Here is a 19795-nt window from a genome sequence, read left to right on the forward strand (position 1 = left end):
AGACCTGGATAACATTTGATTATCTATCACACTGTACACAACAAATGTGTCTTTATCTTGATGATGATAAATCTATAGATAGTCAATAGGTTTGAAGAGCCATGTTAAGTGTTGTTTACTTTCCACATTCTAAGATAAAACCTCAAACATATTCATCATAGTTGTGTCTCATTGCTGTGATGAGGACCTAATTTCTACCTTCTATGTTTGTGGACAAATCACTTTTCTCATTTTGACAATTTACATAACAAAACTTGAAGACTGAGAATGTCAATTGTTAGTTAATGAGAGAGTTTTGTCAGCCTGTCTGGTTACTTGGGTAAAATCCTATTAAATTTTTGTTTACTCAGGGAAATTATCATTAAATCGTTGTTTATTTTCCCCTAATTATCTTTTTTTTTAAAATGTCATACTTAAAAATAGTTTAGTATATTTTTGTCACCAAACAATTCTAAAAAAAAGTGCTATAACCTTAAAATTAATGAAAAGTTGAGCATGAATTTGTTACTTTAGCTGATTTATACCAAGATTTTTTTGAAAGAGACCAACTATGCTTCTTTCAAAAATATCTAAATAAACACTTCTTGGTGGGTACAATAAACTGATTTATTTCCTGATATTTTTTTTCAAGAAATAATTAAAAAAAAAGTAGAATTGCATTTACAAGGAAAACTTTAGGGAAACAGAATATATATAGTTATATAAAAATCAAGTAATGAAAAGATGCGAATATGTTAGTTATTATTTATAACACCAGAAATTTCTGAGCAATTTAAAAGTTATGGAAAAAAATCTAGTCAATTTGTATGTACTTAGATTTAGACTATAATTCTATAAATTACATTCATAAACATATTTGACACAGATAAAACCTGCACTTTTTGATAGGTAATTGAAATTTAAAGTAATAGAATTGAATTTTAAAAGGCAATTTTATTTTAACAGCTTCATTTAGAAATAATCCAAATCCGTTTTAGGTTGATCAGATTGTGTACATTGAGTTCCATGTCATTTCAAAAGTATGACATAATTTAAAATTTCCAAAATATCTTTTGTAGTAATATCACATTTCTGTACTATTAATTTAGATGTCATATTTTATTCATGTGGTTTTTAAGATGTCTGTACTTAACATTTTTTTTTAAACTACTGCAAACATGTCAAATATCAGAATATGTTGACTTCATAACTATGGTAACCAGATGAATCTAAAATTTAGGATTCTATTATTTTAATTTGTGACATATCACAGATATATCATTTAATTAATGGTTGTGTTATACGTGAAAAGTAAACATTTTGTTGTGATTTAGGGTTGCTGTCTCTCATTGACCTATACTCTACAACTTCTTTTATTCATATTAAAAACCAAAATTACAAAAGTTCATTAAAGTACATATATGTAAAATCACAAAATAAAATGGCCATTAAATCTTGAACTGATGAAGCAAATAAACCAAAGCTTGCATTATGTGAGTTCTTCAGTTTAGTATGCGCTTAGTCCTGCTCCAGTGTACAGAATTCAGTTTTCATACCAAAGGTCATGGTTCTCTCCTGGCTCTCCAATTTCCTCCGCCAAAACCAGATGGCCACCCCAAAAATAGTCTATAGAGCTATAATATAGGATAATATATTACTAGTAGATAAATGTATGAGCATTGATGTCTGAGTAATAATAAGGAAGTTACACTGACAGTTTTGTATTTAATTAAAGCTTTTAGTTATATGAAGATTTGGTAGGTCCACAGAGTCCTAGGTATGTTGTCCTTGTCAAGGTCAGGCTAAGTGTCATCCTAAATAACATAGTAAACTTACAGACTAATCAATCCCATACTGGGTTGCTAGGTTCAGGCATGATGGATTATAACATTGAATACTCTTATTGTCTTTTATGGTAAAATACAATGTATAGAAGTTTAACAATTAAACTCAAATTCAATATGAAGAGTCATGGCTATAAAATACAGTGTATACTAGAGTCACCAATTAAACTCTAATTCAATATGAAGAGCCATGGCTATAAAATACAATGTATAGAAGTAACCAATTAAACTTTTAATTCAATATGAAGAGCCATTTACTTTTTGATTCATGAAGTGCAACCAAGGATCTTTTTAAGTGAGGGTAAACAGTTTCCATATTGTGGTGGCTTTTGTGCTGTATTATTTTCTTCTTAAATCAATGAATACATAGGAAAAACAAACAACAAATTTTAGAAAATATTTTGATGGATGGACTTATATTCTGTTTTGAAAAAGACTTTTTTTTCTGGTTATAGGGACATATTTATAGATAATAAAATTGTAATTTTAATCAGTTTTCTGTATTAGATTAGTCTACTTAATTGACATTTATCATATAGAATTTATTCAACAAAAGTATTGAGTAATAGTAACCAAATGACTTCTTTATACTTTGTCATGTTTGTGCATAAACAATACAAAAGTCATGTACATAAATTTGCAAAGCTGACTGAATGTGAGGAAGCTATGCACAATAATTATAAAAGCAAACATTATATAATACTCGTATTGACTGGAGTTTGAAATGGTAGCTACAATTCAGTCTGAATATCTTAAACAATTATACTGAAGTTACACTTCAAATTTTAATTAAAAATTAAAATGTTAAAAGATGGAATGTAGCGTATACCAATCCTTAAATCTGTGAACATACAGGAGTGTAAAAGTACTTAAGAGTTTTTTTTCTTATTTCCCTTATTTGATGATATATAGGCACAACACAGAAGATACACTCAAGGTCACAAAGCTGCCATTAGTCCATATGTCAAGGCCAGTGATAATCTGAAAAAGTTCAGGAAGAAAACAAAGAATAAAGTGGTATATGATGACCAAAAAGAAGCTCATGTAAGCATGGTATTAAGTTCAAGATAAGGGAAAACTTTATATAAAAAAATAAAAGAATAGCAGTTATTGTTCAGGTATAAATGAAAACAAAGGGTTAACACCAATGAAATAGCAACCAAGCAATATATGACAGACAAAAATAATATAATTCCATCTAGGGACAAATAGGACAAAATTGTGACTGTAATAAAGTAACCCTCTGAGATCTCAAGGTCACATTTGAAAATTGACTCAATCATCAGATCTCTACAGATGTTTGGTGACAAGGTCAGCACCTAACACCCCAAGGTAACAGGTGGATTTGAATATGTTGAAACCATAAATTTGAAGTTCTGGATTAAAGAAAGAGGATAAGAACTGAAACTCATAAAGATTTGATAAAAAAGATGAGGTGAACCAAAGTTCATGTTATCCAAATTTCACCTTGATCAGTGACATTTCTTTTATCAGATGATTCCAATTTACTGTCAAATCTCATAAAAACAAAGGATTTCAAAACTAGAACGATAAAACAAAGAATCTCTAAAAATTATCAATATAAATCTGATATTTATTTGGTAGAGCTTCAGATAGTTCAGGTATTAACAGGAATGATGAACTTGTTAAAATATGATGTGGTATGATTGCCTTTGAGACAACAGTCCACCAGAGACCGACATGACAGAGAAGTCAACCACTATAGGTCAACTTACAGCCTTCAACAATGAGCAAACCCATACTTCATAGAAATCTATAAAGGCCCATAAATTACAAATGTAAAAAAAATCATAAAAGAAAACTAAATTCTAATTTATGTACAAATAAAAAAAAAACAATTTCCAACCTCTACCAGAATAAAAAAAAGTGTGATATGAATGTTTTTATGCTTTTTTCTTATTTTTTTCAGTACATAAACGCATTAGAAAGATGTCATGAAAAATTATATGAATACAGAGTACAGGGTTTAAAACTGGTAATTTAATGTTATATTGAAAGCCATATTCCTTCAAGGACTTTTAAAAAACATCCTTGATTCATTACTATGTATGTGGAACAATTGAGAGTAGAATTTTGTTGTCATTGCAAATTAATAAAGTTCTTAAATTAACAAATCAACAAATAAATGAAATTTGTCAAATTTTCTATTTGTCATTAGTTTTAGGTTTAAAGTTCAGAAATGAAATAAGGTAATATTTTTAATGCCTAGATCCCAACTCCCACTATCTTGATATCTCTTATCTGTTTATTGTACTGTTTTGACTATAACATGTTACCAATACATCAGTGCATAGTAGTTATGACCATATTTGGTGTGAAAGCTGTTTGTTATGTTTTTATCGATAACATATCAATTAAAGATAACTTATACAAATATAAATATTGACCAAATAGGATGTTTGACTACTGATATATAGATAATTAGATTCATCCTGAATGTCACAAAGGTCCAATCAAATCAGATATTTGCAGGAAGATCATTTTAAAACTACTGTACTTTATATAAATTTATTTATTAAAGAATTATGAATATCGCTCATGAAAAATGCTTAGCAGTAGTGAAATGTAACTTTTTGTCAGATAAAATTATTATTATATCATAAATTATACAAGTAATAACCAATTACATTGCAACGGGTCAATTGAATTTTGATTGTATCCAAAGTAAGTGGTAGTTTAGGAGGGGGAATAAAATGATGTACGCAACACCTTTGATTGGAAAATATATTATTTTTTAGCATAAAATTTACCAAGCAATTGTTCATCTCACTTCTTATTCATTTAAAGACAATAAAGCCCTTGCCTTTCAAAATTCCTAAATAAATCAATGATAGCTCCATATGCCTAATGATTGGTGGGTATTTTGACAAAACTAAAAGCACACATGTGCATGCATGTGCATTAACGTTATTATGTTAACATCAAAATTGGACTTTTCTACTGATAACTGATAAGTATATGTAATAATTTCTATGTTGAGATAAGTAAGTGGGTGCATTATTTCAACACAGAAATGGCATACCACAAATCTTCATTTAAAAAAAATCAGACAGTTCTCCTTTTATATCATTCAAATATCATCTCTTCTGTTTATCACTTTGAAAAAAATAGGTATTTAATTTAACTTTAATATTTAATTTTTACTATCATTACACTTTTTCACTGCATCATAGTCCAACACTTATTACTTCGTGAAATTGGAAAAAGAAAGGAAGAACAAATATTTTTATAAAAATTATTATTTACATTAATTTAATTTGAGTAATATAACAGTACACTTGAGTGGTGTTTGAATAAATATATTCAATAAAATGCCTCAATAATCAAATACAAAAATCATGATTCATATTAAAAAAAAAATTCTCATGATTTAAAAAAAGTACCAATCAAATTTTCATTGAAGAACAATTAAATCTTAAATACTTTCATTTAAAACATTTAGAAAACCCAACAATTTCACAGCATAATGAAATTGGCAATTAAAAGCCAATTTATAGCAAAGCATCACTGGGCGCATTACATAATAAAAGAAGTTTTATTATGAGAAGATTATTAAAATGAATAATTTAATATCCTAATAATAAGTGTTTTTTGTTTTGTAGGCTTTATTAGAGGACAGAAAATGTCACTGTTTCTTATTAGACCGACTCAGTGCAGTAGCTTATTTATATGCAAATCATCACAAACAGGTATTGTAGAGCTTGTTGATACAAGCCCATCTGACATTATATATATTGGAAGGCCTTGACTTTATTTCCATGGTTAAGGTTAGGTTTTCAAAATTAGATCTGTTCCTCTGGAATTCATTATGTATGCATGATAGGTCAACAATGTTTCAGATGTGCATTTAATTTAAGAAATTTCAGTATGAAAAGGGAGATAACTATTCCTCTTTACTTTTTATAATTGAATGAAATTTCTGTAATCACTTATTTTGAATTGCTTTATTGTGAATCTTTCTATGAATGATAATCTTACTATTTGGATTGCCTCCATGAAAATAATTGTCATTATAATCTTGACTTTTCAGTCTGCAGAAATCTTACTATTGGGTTTACCTCCATTGAAACAATTCTCATAATTATACTCTTGACTTTTCAGTCTGCAGACACCTTACTGGCTGGTTTGCCTCAATGGAAACAGTTGTCATCACGACCTCAGATTTTACCTCCAGAGGCAGAAAGATTTCTTTATCAAACAAAGGTATGTTTTGTTACAAACTATATTGTAAAAAGGATTCTTTTTGCTCACTGTTGAAGGCCACACAGGGACCTATAGTAGTTTTAGTTGATCTGTGTCATTTGGACTCTGGTGGAGAGTTGTCTCATTGGCAATCCTACCACATCTTTTTATTTTTATATATACAGAAAAAGTTCTTCACAAAGTAAGCATTGTTTTGCTTACATTTGAATGTGGTAGTGTAACCTATAGTTGCTTTCATTTAAGTAATAATGGTTTCAGGTGGATACTTATTGGCAATCACACCACATCTTATTTTTTTTCAATGTAGGAAGAAGTAGGCAATGGCAGTGTATACTGGGGAAATGGACATCTAGCTGACGAGACAAGATCTCTTGGTAGTCCATACAGACGGTCCAATAGTGCTCATGATATGCAGCGGAGACCTGTGTCAGAATATGCTAGTCCGGAATCCTTTTATGCTGGAAACTTTGGTGGTAATATTTTAGAAACACATGATTCCTGAAAGTGTTTGAAGTAGAGTTGAACATTTTCCTATGGAAAGAAAAACAACATAAATAAACTGCTCTGTGTACTGGAGAGAATAATTCATCTTCTGAAAACTTCTTCTCTGCAACAAGATGCATTTTCTTCTCTGCAAAAGAAAAAAAAAAAAATCATAGTTGCCGTTTTCAATAAATTTTGTACATGATATATTCACTTGTGTTATGTCCCTTTAAATACGAGCACTAAATACAAAATGTAGTAATTTTGGAAAAATTTACAGCTTTCATTGAGGAAATTCAGTCTCAATAATGTCCAAACAACACTAGTGATTAACTCACTGGCTACACAACTTTGGGAATTAATTTATTGTTTGGTCCCTTGTTGAATACTTTTTTTTAATTAATAATGGTATCATTATCTTATTTCAGCTAAAACAATGCCACATTCTCGTGGCATAAGTGTGCCACCAGCAGCTCCCCCTGGTACCACGCAGGTTCGTGCAATTTACAGTCATGTTGGAGAGGGAGATAAAAAATTAAGTTTTACAGAAGGTGATCTGATAAATGTGATAGGTGAACCGGCAGAGGGTTGGCAATATGGTGTTAATACTCGTAGTGGACAGTAAGTACAAGGGAGATAATAAATTAAGTTTTACAGAAGGTGATCTGATTTATGTGATAGGTGAACCAGCAGAGGGTTGGCAATATGGTGTTAATACTCGTAGTGGACAGTAAGTACAAGGGAGATAATAAATAAAGTTTTACAGAAGGTGATCGGATTAATGTGATAGGTGAACCGGCAGAGGGTTGGCAATATGGTGTTAATACTCGTAGTGGACAGTAAGTACAAGGGAGATAATTATGTTGGTTTATACTCAATGTTGGCAATAAGTATAAGATTTAAAATTCTAATGGTTTGCATTGAATGTGATGTAAATACTTGTTGTGGACAGTAAGTACAAGGGAGATAATTATGTTTGTTTATATGGGGACGAAGTCCCCAATTACGGTAGAAAAATAAAAAAAAAAAAAAAAAATCGGGGAAAATTTCCCGAATTTTTCATTGTACTAATGAACTCAAAATCGTTAACTTTTTTTATGTCATGTTTTGAAATCCCGGACCGGCGCAGAAATCTACAATATACTTCCTTTTTCCGGTCTCGTTATGAATCTTTGAGTAAAATATATATTTATCAGTCTAGTATAAAAAGGAGGGAATGCAATACCAATTTTCATTTTTTTAAATAATTCTTTGATATGAAAAAACGTTACCTGATGAAAGCGTTTCTTTGTTTACATAATTGCATATGACGTCATAATTTAAATAACGTCACAACTAAAATCCCTAACAACAGAACCAAAATCGGAAACGTTACGGTGACATTTCCGTTTTAATTTTTTAACAAATATTAAAGTTACAAAAAATAATGCATACAGACTTCGTCCCCATTTACAGGTTATGCCTGCCTCATATTACTCAATGTTGGCAATAAGTATAAGATTTAAAATTCTAATGGTTTGCATTGAATGTGATGTAAATACTTGTTGTGGACAGTAAGTACAAGGGAGATAATTATGTTGGTTTATACTCAATGTTGGCAATAAGTATACGATTTAAAATTCTAATGGTTTGCATTGAATGTGATGTAAATACTTGTAGTGGACAGTAAGAACAAGGGAGATAATTCTAATAATTTATACTTATTGTGAACAAGAGGGAAAATGATTAACATTTGCTATGTACTGTAAACACTACAAGGAAAAGTAGGTACAAGGAAAATAATTCTAATTGTTTGAAACATCATTCAAATTGATGGCAATATACATTTGTATGTTCTAGCCTAAATTAACAGGATAATATTTTTTTTTGCAATATGGTGTAAATATTTATTCTGTATAATAATTACAATGGGAGATAACTCAGATTGCTTTCACATTATGAATCAAGGAAACCATTCAAATTGTTGGCAATGTGATTGCAACCACTGTATATGTGTTGTAGAAATTTCAAAATTATTAATAGCTAGAACTAATGAATGTTTTTTTTTTCATTATTGTTAATGTTCTTGTCAAATGTATCTTATGTTCATAGATGAATTAGAATATTAATACACTGTTTATTTGTTTACAGATATGGATGGTTTCCAATGTCCTTCACAGAACCTACTGTTTCTCCTCCAAGAGAACCACCTCCTCAGTAAGTCTATTTATCTCATGTGATTTCTCTATGATAAAAAACTAGAAGAGGATACATTCATTATTTTTTTAAAGAATCATCTCTGACCTAATGTTTTCTTTAGTGACATTAAACAATAACTACTTTACCTTAGTGTTAACAGTTAGAAACCAACACTTTCAGTTCTTGCTGTTAATTATATTCATTTTTTTCTGTCTTTGTCCAAATAAGCAGTAGCTCTACAGAAGAGAGTTTCTTTACCATTACATACTGTAAACCAACTTATTTTCACGGATACTTTATTTCGTGTTTAACCCTTTCGAGTCCACATAGTGGCGTTTTAATTTCGCGATTTTCTTATTAACATGTGTAGTAAAATAAGGAAAGATCCAAGTTATACATATTTGCGACGATTTAAATTTGCATTATTTTTCTACTAGCGATAATCGTGAAAAATAAATCGCTTGCAAAAATTAGTTGGTTTACAGTATCCATTTGCATGTAACTGATGGACTTAAATAAGTTTGTTTTTTTTGCATTTTAAGTGATTTAATCTGAATTTCTGAAGGGACAATTACATTTCAATTACAATTAAAAAGTTATTCCAATAACTTGTTACTTATGATATGTATATTTTTTTGCATCTAATTAGGTTAAATGGGAGAGTAAAGAGTATGGGTGATCTGTTAGATAACAGGTCCTTATCAGACCATGGTGATTTCCTCATGGATGATGTTCCAGGGAGAACCTCACGACCAAAATCTATGTACGAGGGCTCAAATCTCAGACTTGTAAATGCCACAAATCAGGTATGTATTGGCTGTGTTTTACTTGCATGGCAATTTGGGCCCAGTTTCATTAATTTTTATGAATATATCAGGTTTAATTTATTGTTTTGAATATTTTGTTGCATTATTGAGTTTATTTTTATTACCTTGGTACTTTGCTTAAATGAAAAATAACATTAAAACGATACTTTTAAAAATCTTGAATGAAGCTGTATTAGTCGAGAATGTTAAAATTTATTTAATACATTTATGGTTAAAATAAAGTTTGTTTATGAAAGATTAATGATTAAGATTCTTTGAAATATCTTTTGAAATAATAATAACTATCAAAGTTTATATTTTCATTGTCTGTTAATGCTATATATATATTATACTACTTACACAATGCATTTCATTAAAATCTGTCTACTTTATTTGCTTTTTCCATTCTTTTAGCTAGAAAAGACTTTCTTAAAACAGAAATTGCACTAAATAGTTTTGAATTAACTGATATGATTTTATTTGACTCTCAATAACAAACAAAATTAATTGATACATCTGAACTGATAATTATTATTTAATTCTGTCTCTGATGATGCATGAATATCAGTCTTACAAAGAGTCAACTGTAAATTTCTTGGTTAATTTCTTTTATAAAGCCTTCCATTTATGAAACTTACATCGTCGAATTCTGTGATAAGAAAGTCTTCAGTTTATTACCTTTCATCTGCGTTTGTAATTTTCAGCCGTATGGTGACTGGGTTGATTACCCTCCTGTACACCAGGGTTATTACTCCCTACCGCGGCATCCAGCTGATGCCAGACAGTATCATACCCATTATTCTCAACAACCACCTCTTTCTCAGGTAGTCCTGGGCATGCTCAGTATATGTTTGTAATATGGCTATTGTATCAAGCATGTCCAAATATCTGGTGTATACATTCCTGTCTAAAGTTATATATTTGCTTCAAATATATTTAGATACGTTCAAAAAGCATGAGTTGGTTTTGATTGGGAAATTAACAAATATATTATTAAAATTGTTTTTTGTTGTAAAAATCTAAGTTTTTTTTTAATCATGGTAATTCAGTCTGAAATAAAGGTATGATTTCGTTGTTCTTTACCCAGGCAAATAATTGAGTTCCCTTTTGGTTTTGTAAAATTTGTTCGTTGTATATTAATGTATTAAATAATATACTGTGGATTCATTAATATTCGTTGGATACCAATTTTCGTGGATTTCGTGGGTACAGGAGAACCACGAATTCAAATGTTCAACGAATAACAAATTTGCTAAAGGAATGAGTGTAGACTTTGCCAAAACCACGAAATTAAATATCCACGAATATGTAAATTTTCTGCAAACCACGAAAATTGGTACCAACGAAAATAAATGAAATCACAGTAGTTTATTTAAATTCAAAATGCTTTTATGCAAAATATGATTTTTTTTACATTTATAAAGTTAATCAAGAAAGTAAAAAAAAATTAAAATGAAAACAATATAAAGTTAATTCAACCAAATTTATCAATTCCTTTGCAAATATTTTAATGTGCAATTCAATATTTTTTAAGTTTTGTTTTTAAAAATAAATGAAGGAGAACGATTACATGTCAATTTTAACAGTAGTAATTGATCTATAGCATGTTTAGGATAGTCTGTTCTTTCTTTGTAGTTACAGCAACGAGGCCATAACATGGGACACTCTGCACCCTCACCCCCACTTCCTCCCCCTCCGCCTCCAATCATTACTAATTCTAACCCAGCTACATCTCTTGCCACTCTGTTCTCTGCCAGTCGCCTTCCTTCTCCTGCCCTAAGCAGGAAACCAAGCTTCCATGCACCATCTCATGGCACTGCTATCCCCCCAGCACCATCTCACGGCACTGCTGTCCCTCCAGCACCTCCTATACCTACTGCCCCTCCTCCCCCTCCTCTACCTGGGGCACAGTCTAAATCTTCTGTCATTTCTCAGAATGGAGCAGCGTACAGCAATCGACAACAGATGAGCCAGCCACCCCCAGCTCCACCACCACCTCCTCCTGGACCGGGACCAAAGATGGCGCCACCAAGTACTCCAGTAGCAGACTACAATCACACAGAAGAAGATAGTGCAAAGTATTACAATTTGCACAGATGAACAAAAAATTGTGAAAAATGACCAGTGTTAGATTATTTCTTTATATTCTGATATAATTAAAAGTTGAGGCAAACTTCATCACACTTTATTTGAAGAAAAAAATCATTTCATTGTATAAAGCTAGCTTATTGAAAAGGTACTTTTTGGGGAGGGATAACCACATTTTAAGCAGGCAGTTTTTTGTTTCTGTCAGAATCAAATTGTCACATATTTTTCATCAATCGAAATCAGGGAGGATCCTTAATTGTTTTTTTGTAATATTTCATATCTTATAAAAGTAGAATAAGCAGACTAATATTCATTGTAGAGTTATGTTTTGTGTGTTTATTTTTGCGTTTTTCTTTTAAACTCCCACCCAAAGATAAAAAAAAAGTATGTTACTGTAAAACACATTTCAAGTTATTTCTTTCTGACTACAGTTAGGGACGACATCAAAAGATTGATGTAGGATAAAAAAACTGAAATCAAATAGTGTTTTTTTTTTTGGGGGGGGGGGGTCAACATTGCTGCAAGTTTTGTTAATCAAAAATCGATTTTACATTTATCCATTTATCCATATAGGTAAATCAATTTTTTCCAAATTAAGTTAAGAGGGGAGGGGGGTCAGTGAAAAAACTATGTATATTAAGTTTTTTATCCTTCATTGTCCCTTATGTCAATGTGGATTTTTTTACACAACTAAGTCATGATCATCAGGCAATACATTTAGGTTCTCTATCAATATTTTATAAGCAGACTGTAAATTATGAACCACAATAAAATACAACTGAATTCTCCTACAATATATTACATAGTATATCATATTCATTTAGATGTATCACTATATATTATTTATAACCCAGGAGATGGGATGCATGAAACAGCATGATGTGGAAATCATTTTATTTGTATACTTGTTAAGACCCACAATAATTTGTTTATTTAAAAAAATGTGGAAATCATTTTATTTGTATACTTATAATTTGTTTATTTAAAAAAAAAAATCCTCCCTAAAACTATGGATAAACTTACAAAATATTTTTTTTTTCAAATCAAATTTAGTTAGCTCCTAGTAATATTAGTCCAAGGGCCAGAAATTTTAATTTGGTACATAGAGTTTTTTTTATGTCCAACTTTGATAACTTTAATGGTTCCCAGGCTAAAAAAAGGGGGAAGCAAGTAATTGCAGTTTTATGTTAACTACGTAAAATTAAAATTACTATGTCCTGCACTTCATCATTTCAAGTCAACAGTTTCTTTGATGTGCAAGTTCATTTTTATTGTTGAAATTTTGTAAACTCCATACATCTACTCGGAATTCTGAAGAATTAGTTTCAAGGATTATTTAGCCAAATATCTTTTAAAAACCTCTCATAATCTTTCTGGTCTAAGATTTTCATCCAAAGACCAGTCAGTTCTTATATTAGAGAATATATACATGCATGTACTTATACATTGGTTTATCATACAGTTTGGTGTTGGTTTCATTTTAATGTTAGATATTTATTTTTTGACCTAAGCTTTCAAATGCAATAATCAAATTTAATTTTAGAAATGCTAGTAAAAGGTTCAGAAGATTTTATTAAAAATAACATTAAAAAAAATGTAAAGATTTATATGTAAGTTATGTTGTTGTTATCTCAGCCCTAAAACTGTAAGAGGGTTAAGGAGGCTCGCAGGTACACATTTATATATTTTATTTATTACACTATTATTTATTACTTTATGATATGGTACAAAAATCAAGCAATAAAATCTATTCTGTATGCCCCCAGATGACTTTTAAAATGTTTATATCATTGAAAAAGCTCCAAATTATCTCCCTTTGGTTCAAAATGCCATTTTGTGGCATTAAAATTGAATTATCTTTTTAACACATCGGTGACCTGTATTTTTTAGTATTATTAATTCGTATATTTTAACAAATTTGATTCGTTTAGGGATAGTCACATGTTAAACTATATTTTCGAAGGTAGAGAGAAAACGGCGGATAGCAAAAAGCATATTGACCAGCAAAACGCATATCGCACGGTTATTTTTAGAATATCCGGCTAAAAACTGATATACTTTGTGACGACATGTAATGATTTTCAGGATATTGTTTAATGTTTAGAAACACATGATATCTGTGATCAATTATTTGACGAAAACAATCATTCAAATACATAAGATGTCAAAAAAAAAAAGTAAATGAAATAACAACTAATATGTTGCTATTGTCAAGGAGACAATGTTATATCTATAAAATTCCAACAAACCTAAATGACGATTTTGATACAAATATGGTCGGAAATTAATAATATAACAAATATAGCCTTTGTATGAGGTCAATACAGAATATATCGACCCAAAGAAGTATATCGACCTCGGACCTCGTCCTCAGTCAATATACTTCTTTCAGTTCAATCCTTGTATCGACCTCATACTAAGGCTATATTTGTATATTATTGTTTTCAAATAAGCTGTACATAAACTAAACAATTGTAAAATTTAAGCGATTTCTTTAAATAGGTTATTTTTTTATTTCGATATATCCTCTATTTCTCATATTGTTCAACAGAAAAAAAGTACCTTTACAAACATGTATGCTTCTTCCGAAGGCAGATTGGGAGTGTAAATGAATAGTGACCCCAATTTTTCATTTTTTATTTTTATTTTAAGTATAAGATTAAGTTCATTTATAGAAAAATATAGCGAAATCCTATATTAGAATATTTTTTTTATTTAGACCCACAAGCCCCCTTAAATAGAATCCTTACCCCTATTAGAGTCATGGGGATAAGGAAAAGATTATGAAAAGGTAATTATTATCCAGTTTCCAGTAAACCTTGCATGGGAATATTTCTTTTAAATTTTTCAATTGTGTGATGAGTAATTACTTATAACTGTCAATAATTTTGATTGAGTTTTTTTCAAGAACAGCCTTTGATCACAGAACATTTTAAGAAAACCATAGTTTTCTACATTATTTTTGCCCTCATTACAACAATTGAGCTATTTCTTATTGATTTTTTGTGTATTTGTTTGTGAGTAGTTAACAATACTTTGTAAGTGACAGTAAGATTGACCTGCTTTTGGCCTTTTGCTTGGTAAAGGGAATCTATTTTATATGAATTTGGTTAAATATACTTACCATGAAATTACATTTATATATATAGAATATGTTTGCTTTCACAACATGTTCTCATCGCAATTACCTAGGTGATTAAAAATTACATCCATGAGATGTACTCACCTACGTCATAGTTCACCTGTGTAACATACACTAGCTTTAGTTTTAATTTTTGCGTTCAAGAGAACGCATGTTTCTCGTCGGCAAGGATTTTTAACAGTTTACTGTTGAAAATCCTTATGTTTTATAAAGACATTATTTGTTTTTGGAATATCGGTATACGATTTATTTAATGTGAATCAGAATACAGCGCTTCTGCCAAGTTTCTGCATGCTGATATGCACGTTTTCGTCATTTTTACAGCTTACGAGTCTGGAAATACGACGACATAGAAAATGACCTTTGTTTAGCCGCCATTTTCAAACATTAAATCGGGTCCGAGGAAAAGCAGAATTTAGCTGTCAAAATCGGACATGTTACGTGAGTGCTACGTTTTTAAAAAAGATATATATTTAAACGGATGTTTATTTCTTTTTTCACGCTCAGGTGACCGGATTTTCAATGCATTAGAGCAATGCTACGAAACGGGTCGAGTGTAAAGTTTGGATAAAGTCGATTGTTTACAATTTGCAGTCTGTACACGAGACTGTGTAAACACATCGCTATATTAAAATCAGAATAGGAATTTTGACCATATCTGATTGTTTTTCATGTGGAAAACGTCCGTATGAGAGCGTATACCACTATTGTCACTAGAACCTCAATGGTTCAGTCGATTGTTTACAATTTGCAGTCTGTTACGTGTACGCCTGGTACACGAGACTGTGTAAACACATAACTATATTAAAATCAGAATAGGTATTTTGTCCAGATCTGATTATTTTAATGTGGAAAACGTCCGTATGGGAGCGTATAGCACTATTGTGACTAGAACCTCAATTGGTTCAATAAATTTCAATCAGAAAAGGGAATCTGCCCATTTCTGATTGTTTTATTTGGAAAACGTTCCATACACTCAGGGAGCGTAGACCAACAGTGATACTGTTTTAACAGTTGATAAATACATAACAATCAGAATAGGGATTTTGCCCACAACTGATGATGTTTATTTGGTTAACCTTCCATTCAGGGAACATGAACCATATTTATTGAAAATAAAACGTGCTCAATGGATCACTATAGAATTTAAAAAATAGAATAGGGATTTTGTCCGAGTCTATTTGATTAATGTTGACATGTTTCATACAGGAAACATAGGAACTAGAACAACATGCATGATTTAGAATCTGTAAGTTTCATTCATTCTAATAAAATACAGATTTGATATCTTACATAAAATTAAATCATAACTATTTATTGATTGCACATTGATATTTATGGAGCATAGAATTGCACATGGATGATTGTTGCAAATAAAATAAATTAGAATCAGACTAGTGAATTTAAGTCCAGGTCTATCTGACTTTTCTAGACATCCTTCCAACCAGGGAACATTATGTCTACTTTTATTATATTTTAAAACAACACAAGCATAGCTAATATTTGGTTGCACATTGTTTTTTGTGATGAACCAACAGTTTAGTCAATTAACATATTTGCTCATATTGATAATATATTGAACAAGTGTCTGGAAATAGTCAAGACAGATATTAAAGACACTAAAATAATACATTGTTATCTAGTACAATAAAAATGTGATTGCAGTTCAAACTTTAAGCATACCAATACATACTTCTTTTAAATATGTCCAGTTTAAATCAGGACAGTAATTCTTAGAAGCCTGAAATATTTTTCCAGAACAGCAAATTGCTGTAAATATTAATTATTTTTTTACTGATAAATAATTCTCCAATGCTCTAACAGACATGGAGACAGTAAGAATGGAGCACTGTTCTAAATACAGTTGATCGCTTGTGACAACTCTTTTTACTAATATTAAATTTCATGGTCAGTTTACTTATGGCAAGAAGAACATGAATATTATAAGTATAAACTGCTATAACCAATTGTTTATTTTTGTCGGCAGTAAGTAAACAAAGGCTTTTATATGTTTTTATGTAAACATTAGAATGTCTATTGAATAAAGAGTTTAGGGGATGCCATGATGCATTTCACAAAGACTCATTCAAGGTAATGGCTTGTATATTGATTACATAATTCAGAGTGTACATTGCCAATGCATATAATATAATATGTACTAATTCTGTTTTGTTTTGAGTACACAAAAAAGAGGTGATAACGTAAGACTTAAGAGACTATCTTACCCTCACTATATGGGAATCACTGTCAAATTATACATATATCTTCCAATCATGAAAGCAAAAGGAGTTTGGATGCTCTTTTAAAGATAGAAAATTATGCCTTAATTTACATCTTAAGTTTTCTAAGCAATATGCCAACAGATGGGCAAATTTCTGCTATAAGGATTCATTCATTGGGTCTGTTTTATTCTTAATGTGAGATTGGTAGAACCCAACAGTTTATGCAATGGCTACACATTGTTTTTCCTAGTGTTAAATATTGATTCAGAATTCTGAAGTATAGAGGACTCAAATATGCTGATTTATAGAAACAAGATTATCATTAATTTAGATCTTGTACAAAAATTAGTAAAATATTGGTAAATAAATAAATAAGATTTAAAGCATTGTGGATGCAGGATTTATTTAAAATGCTAGACATCATCAGGTCTAGGAAATTGAAGTAGTTCTCAAGATTTGAAACTATCTATTATACAGCTCTTTATATAAACCTTTATTTAGTCAGTCTTTACGAGATGCAGTAAAAAAGAAGAGGTTTTTTTTTTGGAGTAACACATGATGTACCAATATAAACATATAATATATATACTTTTCAATTGGTTCTCAAATTTTAGCACCAGTGTAGAAGCAGTTAATCTAACAGCAAAATATAGGAAAAGCAATTTATTCAAAAGACTGATTAATAGTTTGCAAATAGCTTTCAATAGTCTAAGAATAGTACATGGAAGTAAAATATAGTATGATAATTCCATGATTATATCAAATCAAATGCGAGACATTTTCTTAATATTATACCTAAATATTAAAATGTCACTGTTTATTTTTATTTTTGCTCATTATAAGCATAAAGTTACAAAAATCTAGTCTGGTCAAAGTCAAGTTGTGTATTATCTACATGCAGGAAGGTTTTCCGATTGCATGTGATTTTAATCTCGGAATTGATGGTAATTATTCACTTTTCAATTTCCATATTACCAGCCAGAATAATATACATTGTAGATATATAGCATAGAGTTAGTATCTCATACAAGAATATGCTACACAAAATTGAAATGCGTTTATTTTAAACAATTACTTTGAATTTTGATTCAATATTGTTTTGAAAGATGTGATTATTTAAATCACATAAATTTTGTTTTTTGCCAAATTTGGGGACAAATGCAAATTTCTTCTGAGTGACTAAGTTAACCAAATGATATACCAAAAGCTGTTTGGTTGATATATATTGAATCATATCAGAATGTATAGGATTCAGATGAGGTGAACCAAGACAGAAATAAAATGAGCATTTTTGATAGTGAAACCATTTCTGAAATAACTAAGAACACTTAAGAATACTGCAAGTTAGTACAAGTGTTTTCCATATTGCCAAACAAGTGTTTTTCTTTAAATACAACTATAGAACTATATTTGACAAGTTGCATTTTAGTATTTCTGATAGCGAAATAATTTCTGAAATTAATATAAACAATTGTCAAGAGCAACATACAAGGGTTGTTCATTATGTCCAATTTTTGTTTCCTTAAATTTGGAACTGTACATGGCAAGATATTCTAGAAAGTTAACCGTTGTGAAATGTTAATTAGAAATATCAAAACATTTTATTTTAGACAGATTTTTCATAGCTGGAGAAAATCATCTGTTAGCATTCTTTTGGATTTATAAGGACAACAATCATGGCTTTAATTCAGCTCAACATCCAAATATTCTGTGGAAGTAGTATATCAATGGAAACATTTATACTGAAACTTTTCCACTGATTTGTCCATTTCTGTATTTTTACACTTGAGTAGTCCAATACAAAACTAAAATATTGTTCATGGTTGAAATGGTAGACATTGTATTCAAAGGTTCTATCACTCATAGAAATTTTATCAGATTTTTAAAATTTAGTCAGTTTAGAGAATTGTCATTATACAATATGACAATAGTACAAGACTTCTCTTGATGAAAATATTTTATTCTAAATCTATAAAATATTAAAAGTAGTATATCTAGCAGAGAAGCAAATTTTCAGTGACTATAACTTTAAAAAAAAAAAAAAAAAAAAGTTTAAAGATAAATCCAGATTTAGCATAATCATGAAACAACTTTGGTTTGAGTCTTTAATCAACTTTGATTGTATTAAGGACACCTATTTACAAAGTATATTTTAATTGATTATAATTCTTTAATTAAGTAGAAAAGAATTTATTTCGAAAGATGTGATATTGATCAGGTTATCAAAAGACGACAGCAATCATATATTATATGTTATTATATTAATATAGAGAAAACAATGGAAAGGTAATAATGTTTCCAAATAAACTTAAGTTTCAAAGTGGAATTAATGAAATTAAGGTTGGATTAGTTCTTGTCGATTTGTACAAGCAACAAGAACAACCTATTCAGAAATAAATGCTTATTTACTGTTGCATCAATATTACAACACATTTAGCTCATAATGAAGGAGCTTTAATATAATTATTTCTATACTGACCTGCAGATTATTTATCTATCAGATATAGAAAGATGGGGTATATATATACATGTGAGTGCCATTGAGACAACTCTACATCAAGTCTATTAATTTTGCATACTTGTATTTATACAATCTGCAAAGTTTGCCATTGATATACATATAGTTATGCAGCATAGCTTCATTGTATAATAAATTCAGTAATTTCGGTTTTTACTAATATCCGTATTTTACAAAATTTAATGGAGTTACTTTAAAAAAATTTCACATAATTTTTTATATGTTGAAATTGTATGTGTGTGAGAGAATTTATCCTCCACCAAATAAAATACTGCTTGTTAATCAGTAAATATTCTATATATATAAATGTA

General features: G+C 29.9%; 1 protein-coding gene across 4 annotated transcripts in view; it reads left to right on the forward strand.

Moving 5' to 3' along the window:
* The window catches only part of LOC134725756 (brain-specific angiogenesis inhibitor 1-associated protein 2-like), a 42831-nt gene that overhangs the window by 18404 nt on the left and 4632 nt on the right, over nucleotides 1-19795 (forward strand). Inside the window, exons 6-15 of one of the 4 annotated variants that reach the window (XM_063589878.1) lie at nucleotides 2736-2867; nucleotides 3754-3819; nucleotides 5447-5533; nucleotides 5946-6047; nucleotides 6355-6520; nucleotides 6959-7151; nucleotides 8661-8726; nucleotides 9358-9514; nucleotides 10219-10338; nucleotides 11150-11640. In XM_063589878.1, coding sequence (XP_063445948.1) covers nucleotides 2736-2867; nucleotides 3754-3819; nucleotides 5447-5533; nucleotides 5946-6047; nucleotides 6355-6520; nucleotides 6959-7151; nucleotides 8661-8726; nucleotides 9358-9514; nucleotides 10219-10338; nucleotides 11150-11614 — 1554 coding nt within the window. In that variant the 3' untranslated portion in view covers nucleotides 11615-11640. The remainder of the gene's footprint in view (nucleotides 1-2735; nucleotides 2868-3753; nucleotides 3820-5446; nucleotides 5534-5945; nucleotides 6048-6354; nucleotides 6521-6958; nucleotides 7152-8660; nucleotides 8727-9357; nucleotides 9515-10218; nucleotides 10339-11149; nucleotides 11641-19795) is intronic. The other 3 variants (XM_063589877.1, XM_063589879.1, XM_063589880.1) reach the window with 3 other exon arrangements.

Source organism: Mytilus trossulus, chromosome 7 (assembly GCF_036588685.1).
Source record: "Mytilus trossulus isolate FHL-02 chromosome 7, PNRI_Mtr1.1.1.hap1, whole genome shotgun sequence".
Lineage (NCBI taxonomy): Eukaryota > Metazoa > Mollusca > Bivalvia > Mytilida > Mytilidae > Mytilus > Mytilus trossulus.